General features: G+C 39.2%; 1 protein-coding gene across 1 annotated transcript; it reads right to left on the bottom strand.

Annotated features, from left to right (window-relative positions):
• Nucleotides 1-841: 841 nt before the first annotated feature.
• On the bottom strand, nt 842-10039 carry LOC129683541 (cytosolic carboxypeptidase 1-like; the record flags this gene model as incomplete). Its single annotated transcript, XM_055616253.1, has 3 exons — nt 842-939; nt 8323-8500; nt 9831-10039. Coding segments are annotated over 3 exons (485 nt in total), but the record flags the coding sequence as incomplete, so codon positions are not given.
• Nucleotides 10040-10887: the final 848 nt, after the last annotated feature.

The following is a 10887-nucleotide window of genomic DNA, read 5'->3' as shown; positions in this document are numbered from 1 at the left end:
TAAATAAATAAATAAATAAATAAATAAATAAATAAATAAATAAATAATTGGTTTTAAAGAGTCAAGCTAGCTCTTCCTCAAAGCAGGCAGCAAACAAGCCAAGCAGATGCTAAAGATGCACCAAATAAAGCAAAAAAGGACTTCTAAGCTTCCAGACAAAGCATACAACTCTAAAAACTCACCAGCCTCCTTGGATTAACAGCTCATGTAATAACAACATTCGTTTTATATTTCCTAAATCCAGCAATTCTTCTAAGAATTGTGACATCATCATTAAGCACCTAGTTACAGACTCTTTTCCTAGTATTTTCACAGTCCCAATGATTACCGACATAAGGAAATGCCTTCTGAAATAAACTGCCATAGCAGTCTCAACAAATTTTCCTTACATTACTTAGTTTTCAGAAGCCAAGTCAGAAAGCTTAAACTCTTTTCCTTCAGGGCTATTTACAGACCAGAAGATTCAGCTACAAGAAAAATATGTAAATGAAACAATTTTATCTGTATTTCTATGCATGCAGGCAAATCTGTTTTTGTTTTGTTGTACTTTTGGTTTTTGTTTTTTGGTTTTTTTTGTTTTTTGTTTTTTGGGAGGTTTTTTTGGTGGTGGTTGGTTGGTTGGCTGATTGGATTTTTCGAGATAGCATTTCTCTGTGTAGCCTTGGTTGTCCTGGTCTCTATGTGTAGACCAGGCTGGCCTTGAACTCATAGTGATCTGATTGCCGATGCCTCCCCAAGAGCTGGGATTACTGGAATGTACCACCATGCCTGGTGAGGCAAATTTGTTTTAAAGCTGAGATATATAATTCATAAAGTTTACTAATGTTAAAAATGTACTAACCTTAAAATTTTGATCTAGGTCATCTTCATTTTCAACGTCATTTTCAGCTTCTAAATCAACATCATCGTTGTCATCACTTTCATCTACTACGTCATCTACTGCGAGATAAACACACTGTAAGTCAGTGAGAGGCAAGTATCCACAAGTGGCCTAAAGTACTCCAGTCACCAAGGAAAGGCGAGAAATTTCTCTTTACGATTGAATTATTACATTCATCTATTCAGCAGAAATTTCTTTTTTATTGACTGCATTTATACTTCGACAATTTCATATATTAGGAATGTTTTGGTTTCCCTTTTAGATTCTTTGCTAAAAGCATCTATACGGATATTTCAGCCCCTGGAAACCTGATGTAGTATGCAGAAGGGCCCTAAAACCTGAAAAGCACTACAAATTAAATGCTCTATGATTGATGTTCTCAGTTTACAATTCTAATAATGTCCTATGTTACAGTAGCCCAAATGAAGCATTATGATAAACTTCAATGACAATTACATACTTCAGTGAACATGTGCCATGTACTCTGTTACTGACTAGGAATTTTTAACAATATAATTCCTGCCCTAAAGGACCTCAGGATCCAAAAGCACAAAGGAGCCAACAATCAGAACAGAGAAGCTAAATGGTAATGAAGGTATAAACTTGACAGTGCCACAGGACAGATAGACAGACAGTAGGTGGCTGCAAACCTCACAGGGCCAAGGGATGACCACTGACCACTTCACAGAGCAAGGAGCTCAGCAGCTCCATAAGGAGACACAAGGGCAAGGAGGAGGCACTGAGAGGAAGTTAGAACCTGAGATGATGGGATCTTGGAAAAATAAATATGGTGGACATGTGGTGTGTGCTTGGGAAATCCAAGTAAGAATGAGATGGGACCGACATTACACAGCCAGCCAAGTCAGTCAGATTTAGCCTACAGAACCTAAGCACAGGATTTCCAAGAAAAGAAAGGCTTGATTCAACTTGCACTTCTGTGAGAGGTGAATATAGGAGTGAAGTGAGACCAATCAAGAGAGACAGTTAAGTGTCTAGGCCAATGCAAGACTAAGAGAATGGAGAGAGAGAGAAACAGAAACACACAGGGCATGTGATATGAAAGGACATGGACCCTGACTGTGGGGAAAGGAGGAGGAGGGCCAGGATGCTGTCAGAGAAATGGCGCTTTCAACCTACACGGAAATGCTGAGAGCTGCCCTCCTGAGCTCTTTGACGTCTCTGCACAGTGTGACATAGACAGCAATTACTGACTGCCTCCCACCCAGAACAGTCCTGCTTTGCCTCATATTGGTAACAAAATCCATGCACTTTAGCTGAGGGATTCCAGCTTTTGCTGCAACAGTGACAGAAGCTACTGTGGATACTGGTGTGTGGTGCACAATGATCAGTCATATTCCTGGGAAGGGGAGGCTGCCCCTAGTATGTACTTTCTTAGGAGAACCTGAAAATATTCTTTTGATATTCTAGCCTACTGAGATCCACTAGCCACAAATCACTTGACAAACCTGAGGGTGAATAAGTGGTGGGGAAGTCTTGTCTGGGCACAGTGTTACAAAGGGCTATGAAGACAGAAGTCCTGAGTGAAAGCTGTGCCCCCTCACTACTAACTATGCGCCCTAGAAAAGGTCAATCAGGTGGTCATCTTCGTGTCCTACTCTGTAAAATGGAGGTGGCTACTCTGTGCTCCTGTGAGTATGCACAGTCAACCTGCTGCACAGTGTGCCATGGACAGGCCTAGAACATTGCTGTAGTACTCTAGCAGCAGCTCAGTTATCTTAACCAATACTGCTACCAAACTGCTTCAAATTTTTAGGAAGCAGGGAGTTTTTATAAAAATAAAAATTAAAAAGAAAAATAAAAGGAGTCAGAGTATGTGTAACAACCTAAACCTACTTACCCTAAGCCTTACCAGCAGTCAGTCATGGGTGAAGTGGAAAGACCTGACATTTGGAAAAAGAATAGGAACAAAACACTCTTCTGGGGAAAAAAAATGCATTAAATTAAAAAAAAAAAAAGCCTATTACAAACAGGAAAAACGTCGGCTTCAATAGTGCAGAAAAACACAATTCAGAGAAAAAAACATTTTTAATTTGGGGCAACTGTTCCGAGAATTTTCCTTTGGGTGGATGCTTCAAATGTGAAACAACACACAGCTTTGGGGCATCTAAGACTTTCTCATAGTGCTGCACTGTTAAGTATTAATTATACCTCCAACATACAATCTGACTAAAAGTCAAAGATGCCACCTGCTTTCTTGTATATATTTACAGTAGCAACTTAAGGAACACCTTCTACGCATCTCTCTGAGAGCTAATGAGGCAAACACAGGGCATCCCTGGGATTCTACCATTAAAGAAGTGAGCCAGCAGCTTTTAAAAGACTTAGAAACTATAAACAAGGAAACTGTTTTCACTCTGCCTATAGCTGTGGTCCACTTCCCCTCTATACACTGTGTCAGCTCTATAAGGATAGCCTACAGGTGTAGGGATATGTCTGTGTCCACAAACACATTTTTCAGCAGTAGGTGATATGCTGTGTGTAAAGGTTTGTGGCTATATACATGTAGACATAGACACAGGGGAAAAAAAGCTATATTTTATTCCTTTTCCTTATACATGGTGTTATTAAATGTTTTGTTTGTCATGGTTTCCTGGGTAACACTGTAGCAATATTCCCCACAGCTCATACATCTTGCCTCTCAATGATGAATCATTTCTCTATCTTGGTGACTTAGTATATCTTTCTAAATGACCTGAGATGTATCTTTTAATATTCTGTTACTATTTCTTATTATTTCTGAGGTATGGTATAAAAGTTAGTAATATATTATTCAAAACAACTGCAAATTTCCCTAATAAATTTTATCAGGAATCTCATCATGGTATTTACTGAAATAATTGTTTGTTTTCCTTTTGACCTACCGATAATAAATTTTACCCATTTTAATATGACAGTGAACTTCATTTCTTAAAAAGTAATCTAGATGTCCTACACATAAAAACATTGCCCAGCACAATTTGCTGGTTTAGACTTGTACATTTTTTTTTTTTTTTTTAGTGAGACTTAGCTGTGAGTCGTTACGGTAATTCTTACCCGATTTTGCTTTCAGCATCATGCTAGCTTCTAAACTTTCCTCTTTTTAATATGCTCTGGAAAATAAAGGATAGGAAAATTCCTTGAAAGTTGAGAGAACTAATCTATGACATCATCAACAATTGATATCAGCAAACAAACTTGACTACATATTCCATTTCAGGGTGTTTACTGTTTAAATCAGTTCTAATCAATTATATGTCCCTAAAAAACTATTTCAATCATATATTAAAATGGATTAAGAGTAGTTCTCTCTGGAACTGATTTTGACTTACATAACCTTCCCCATTTAACTTGCCAGGGACCTGGGGACACATTTACTCCACCCCCAACTCTTTCACCAACCCCAGGTTTGACTTTGCTGTGTCATGCAGCATATTATGTGATCTACGTGTATAAAACAGCCTTGGCTTGTCCTTTTGTGTATACAGTCTGTGTAAAATAATGCTTCTTCACTTCTTTGGGGAAATACACACATTTTCTGGCTTCCTGTCAAGCTTTCTACTCTACTGCTTTAACTCTCCAGTAAGTATCTTCTTGTAAGTATCTTCTTCTTTATTTCCCATCCAGTGTAAGGGTCCTCATCTTTTAACAGTATTGTTTTTGTTGTTGTTTTTGGCTTTTTCTTTGAGGCAGCGTAGACCTGGCTGGCATCAAACTCAGAAACCTGGCTGTCTCCCAAGTAATGGGATTAAAGGCCGCACCACAGCAGCCAGTAATGAGAATATTTTATCTGTTTAGATTTAGTATCAAAACTGATTATGCTTGCTCGCATTTCACAGTTAGATCTCTCAGGAGGTTGTTATTAAACTCTGACACTCCCTTGCTTTCACACTGCAGTGGTGGGTTCATTCACAGAGAACAAAGGCCCCAAAAGCATTACATGGAAAGACACAGGAACAGCCTCTGACAGCAGCCCATGTGGTCCTAGGGCCAGTGGGACCCGGTCTGAGCATCCCTGGTCAGTGTGCTACATATGAAAGTGCATGTGTCTACAACTGTCATTTTAAAAATGCAAGAGTTATTATTAGGTGTCAACACGACACTTATTTGCTTGTGCAGAAGGCTCTGTTTATGGTAAGGATATCACGGGCCTTGTAAAAGCTGTTTGTTTTAGCACAGTGACGATGCAGTGGCTACTAGGTGTTAAGAGTGGATGAGTTCTGCAGAGCTCTTCCACATGCTTGGCATCTGAATCCACCACCTGACTGGCTAGAGCAATACTCCACTCATTGCTTCAGGAAGGGCACCTGAGACACGCACATATCTAACAACACACCACTTTCACATGTTACAGAAGCTAGTGATGGTTCGGATCTTCATAGATGCTGCTTCACTACTTTTTCGCGCTTAATAATGAAGAAGGCAAGTTCTGAGCCCAGCTTCATCCACTCAACCAAATGTGATGACCCATGCAATTTAAAGGATGCTGAAGAGAAAACAGAGGCTTAAACAGTCCCGTTGTGATAGAGATCTATTTCATTTTTGTCCCTGGATCATGACAGTTCTCAAATGCCCTGGAATTTCTTAGGTGGCAAGAATATCTTCTGCTCTAATGAGAAGACCCTTGGTAGAACTTCTACCTTAGTAGAACCGTAGGTAGCTTCAGGGTGAAGGCTGGTGCCATGATTAAAGGAAGGCCTGGAACCTGCAAACTTATTAGTCATCAATAATCAATGATGTAATTGGTCGTGTCTATTTTATGAACCCTCCATAAGCTTCCTAAGGGATGGGGCTCAGAGAGCTTCTGGGCCAGTGAACACACTAAGAGGAGGACAAGCCAGCAGAGACGGATCCTAGGCTGCACTACCCTGTGACCCTGAGTTGTACCCTTTGTAACAAATACATGTAAGGAGAGTGCTCCTTACTGGTGTTAGGTATCCTAGCACACATCTATATGTAGCAACCTCGGAAGAGGGAATGTGTAACAGGTATCTAAAGTGGAAAATGTCTGGGGAGCCCCAGCCCCAGTTCTATAGTGTCTATGCTAAATCAGTTAGTTGGTGTAGAAGTAGAGAATCTGGAAGTAGAGAATTTGTTGATATGATGGGCAAGAAACAGTCCAGACCTACCCTAGAGGAGCTCACATTTTAGCTGAGGAAGGCTAAAAACTATTTCTGACACATTAGAACATAACGGAAAACAGAATAAGAGCATCCTCCTTGGGCCAAGAGAGTGACTGTCAGAACCTTCCCATCACATTTTAATGAAGACTTGTGAGTTAACAAACATATTTCTAGTTCAGTGATTCATCAAGTCAGAGAAGCACACAGAAAAGGAGGCCACAGGAAAATATCATCTTTCTCATTTTCCCCCCAGGCCTGATGAACTCACTACATTGCAGGTGAACTTTCACTATCCCTTAATCAGGACACTGACTAAAATATCACTATCAGGATATATTCTACTTTCTTACTGCTGTTACTTCCTGTTGCATCATAGAACTTATACAGCCTTCTACCTGTCAGAACCACCAGTTAACACCTTCAACTTAGATCTCCATAGTCCTGTATTGAGATACAGGAAAGAAAGATTTCAAAAGCTCCTTGACTGTCCCTCCAAATTAAATGCCTGTGACATAATTGGAGCCAGAAACACTGCCCTTAGAGGAGAAGACCGTGTCCTCCCTTGGCTTATCTATACCACAGCAGTATACTGTTTCAAAAGACTCTTTTTGCCTGCCTTTCAGATTTGCTACAAATGTTCACACTTTCAAAGTCTGTTGGAAATTTCAAATGAACAGAAAGAAATTAGAAAACTGTTTCATTCAACTATCTGTTTGTTTGTTTGTTTGTTTTTCTGAGACAGGGCTTCTCTGTGTAGCCTTGGCTGTCCTGGACTCTGTAGACCAGGCTGGCCTCGAACTCACAGAGATCCACCAGCCTCTGCCTCCCCAAGTGCTGGGACTACAGGCGTGCACCACCACTCCCAGCTTACATTCAACTATCTTACTCAGAAGTTTCTAATTCAATCTTGTTGCTTTTAAACTTTGTATTTTTTAAACTGTTATCTCTTTCTCTTACACACATACACATACACTTACTCACACACACATACACTCACACACACGCACAGATATAGAGGTCAGAGGATAACTTGCCAGAGTTTGCTTTCTCCTTCCACCATGTGGGTGCTGAGGACTGAACTCAATTCACCAGGCTTAGCATAAAATTTCATTACCTACAAGCCATCTCGCCATCTCACCAGTCTTACTTTTAAAAGGTGTTTCTAAATGATCCATTTTGGTATTCTGTACCAGTTAAATCTGTGCATAGATAATTAAATATTTTTAATTAATACTGATGTACCTTATGACAGACGCCAGTCATAAATCCATATTAAGGAATCAAAAACTTGATTACCTGAAAGCTCTTTTAAAACATTTATTTCAAGTATTTTATAAATAATAAAAAATATAAAAATAACTTTTTTCAAAAAAATAAGAAAACAATTCTATGATACCCATTACTACATCTTTCTTCCATTTCAGTAGATACCACCAAAACCAAAAAACAAGCAAACGAAAACCACATTGGAAAGTTTAAATTCTTCCTTACTACACACCTACAGTGTTACACTAAAAATCAAAACAGCCTTCCTCAAATAATTTCACTTTTCTTCCAAGTATGTTATTTGTTCATCTTTTTTCTAATTTTGATGATTAGATTTTTAACTTATAGGGGAAAATTCAGGCCAGGGTCTTGGCTCAGTGACTGCCAGCAGCCTGATGTTGTAAGTTTGGTCCCTGGAACGCACATGTGAAAGGAAAGACCAACTTCTGAAGGCTGCCCTCTGACCTCCACATGCTCACTGAAGCAGAAGCATAAATAAGCATGGCACAAAAACACATGCATGCCATATAAAGGTAATTAACCATGATGTGCAATTAAAAAAAAAATCTTTTAAAAGCTACACAGGCAATCCTGAACATAATGAATGACCTAAGCATTTGGTGGCACCATTTTTTTTTTCAAAAGACTTATTATTTACACAGCATTCTGCATGCGCACCAGAAGGTGGCACCAGATCTCACTCTAGAGGGTTCTGAGCCACCATGTGATTGCTGGGAATTGAACTCAGGACCCTTGGAAGAACAGCCAGGGCTCTTACTTAACCTCTGAGCTGTCTCTCCAGCCCTTACGTCACCATCTTATACTCTGAATCTTTACACTGATTGTTGACTAATTTCTTGAGTGTTTTCACAACTCATTTTGACATACATGCAACAGTATTTGCCTTCTTAGACTTCAGCTTCTTATATTTGAAGAAATGCTTATTAACTAAATAAGTGTGAGGGTCTATCTTGCTCACATTAAGACCCTTCTGTTGAGGAACCAAGTTATAAACAACAATGTCAACAGAGTTCCCCAGCAGCCATGGCCGCCTACCTTCAGGGGGTAAGCTGTAGAGCTGGGCCACAGGTCCAGTCACGGGGATAACTGGCAACTCGAAGTGGAAAGAACTTTTAATGGTTGGGAGTGGCAGGCGGTTTTTGGGGAAACATTTCCTCATTATCAGACTAGAGGTGTTGACAAGAGGATCAAGGGCCCTGACCGCCAAGCATTCCTGTTTAAACAAGGATATATGAGTTAGTGAACAGCTCAACACTGCTGTATTCAAACTGTAACACAATTATGATTTCCTAGCCACAAACACCACATAAAGTAATACTGTAATGCAATATAGCTATAAAACGGCTTTACTCTGCAAAAGTATCTGTACTTTGGAGTCACATCTGACTGATCCAGTAGGATTTTCCCTTAAATGTTCACTAGACAAAACTTAGTATTTATCTTTGACACTAAAAATCACCAAGTACAAATCACTTAGATACTCAGCAGGTCTAGGGCATGAAGAATCAGGGAAGCACTGAGAACTGAGTTGTAAGAATACAAAAGTGTGTGCACTGACTGACTGACTGTCTCTCAGAACCAGGTCCTCTGTTTCCTACACAATGGCTATGCAGCTTGTCAGACAACTGCAGGGGCAGATCCCACTTCAAGTCTTAAGAGCTTGGCTACTTGGCCCTGTCAATTACAGGTGACTTAACAATACTGTCAGTGACAACTGGCCTTTCAGTGGCACTCTGACATACTACAGAATCTACAACACACGACTGACCTAGTTGAGCACATAGTTAAGGCTCATAAATGTTAAACCACCTAATTCATCATTGTAAATCAAATACCCACTACTGTGTGCATCTGGATAGGAAAATCAGGTATATAGGCTTGGTGTAGGAAAAGGAAAACACTCAGAATAAACATGCCAAGTGTTTAGATGCCTGAACTACTGTCAGGCAGAAAGGTTGTTTACTGTGTGGGAAATCAAGAGAGTGCAGCCTCAACAACTAACTGGTCCTTCCAAAGAATAGACAGCTACATTGCAACTTCCCTCTTTCCCCTAGTGACAATCCTCTACGGGGTGGCCCAGAGGCACACTCTCAGGAATGTCATTGTTAAGAGCCCAGCAGAGCTGGCAGGCTCCATAGACCCTTCATCTATAAACCCTCTGCAGTGAAAACTGACCATGGTCCTATCCAGCAGAAAGACACTCCCAATGCTCACAGCAGAGCTCCTGCCAGCTGGAGGACCCTCACATACCTTGTGCGAGCACACAAAACTGAGCCAATCTCATTACCCACACACACAACCTTATGGAACCGCTCCCAATGTGCTCGTAGTTTATATAACTACAGGATGAGACTCATGCTCTAGACCTGCCATTCTCTCCAATCATCTCTGGGGTCACATGTGAAAAATCAATTGGCATTTTTGGTTTTAAGAAATTTTAAAACATATTTATGATATGTACACTTTGCACATAAATTCATTTTCTTAATAACAAAACAATATCATTAATACATAAGCAGAATAACAAGAACAAAGTAGCTTACTTGTGAAGTGTTATACAGAATCTTCATCCCATTCGAATCAATAAATGCTTTTCTTCCCAACTTGATGTTTGTGACACTTTTTAGGCTCTGTAAAATTCCCTTCCGAATGAGCATGTTTCTATGCCGATTATCATGGCGGTGCCAATCTACATAAATTGTTAAAAGTACTTGAACATATCCTCTGTCTACGGCTCTCCTGGCATTTGTTTCTTTAACAAGAGAAAATTGGGAGAGGTTATGTTATAAATTACATGAGAAAGTTTTAAAATAAATCAAACAAAAAGAATATGAATATTGTGATAAATTCCCAGTCTTTATTTAACAATTTTCTAACAAAATGATTACAGCAAGTTCCAGAAATCATTACAGTTTTCAAAAACATCCTTGCCTAATCATTTTATTTACAAATTTACAAATCTCTTTATTAGCTGGGCGTGGTGGTACACACCTGCAGTCCCAGTACACAGGTGCACACCTGCAGTCCAGCACACAGGTGCACACCTGAGGTCCCAGCATACACAAGGTGAAGGCAAGAAGATCACAAGTGTGAGATCTTAACAGAAGTACTGTCTCAAACAAAACAAAACAAAATAAAAACAAAAACATTGAAAAATAAGTTTACTTACTAAAACAAGGTAATTATTTTAAATGTTATACTGATTTTAAAACTCCATATATTTTTGAAACTTATGTGTCATTTTCATAGGACAGAGTCTTCTTTAATGACGAGCTGCAAACATGACTTTGTCAAAAGCCACTGTCAGTCTTGTTTATTTCCATTACAAACTCTGTGTTCCTACTAAAATTAACCCCACTGGATTATAGTCCATTACTTATAAAATGTACTTTACCCGTGGAATTAACTATTATAGTTATTCCACAATTGTGCAGATACCCAGTCCTGAGTAACACAAAAATTTTAAATGTAACTTGTTGTACAAAAAGGTAAAAATAAAAAAATAGCATGTGATAAAAAATAATTCTTTCTAGGCACTAAAATTTTAATGTGAAAAAAAAAACTATAGGTTTTCTGAAATTGGTCACTTTTAATGGACTA

This window comes from Psammomys obesus, unplaced genomic scaffold (assembly GCF_907164565.1).
Source record: "Psammomys obesus unplaced genomic scaffold, mPsaObe1.curated_primary_1811, whole genome shotgun sequence".
Lineage (NCBI taxonomy): Eukaryota > Metazoa > Chordata > Mammalia > Rodentia > Muridae > Psammomys > Psammomys obesus.
Note: the sequence above shows the minus strand (reverse complement) of the source record. Positions and strands in the feature narration are given on the sequence as shown.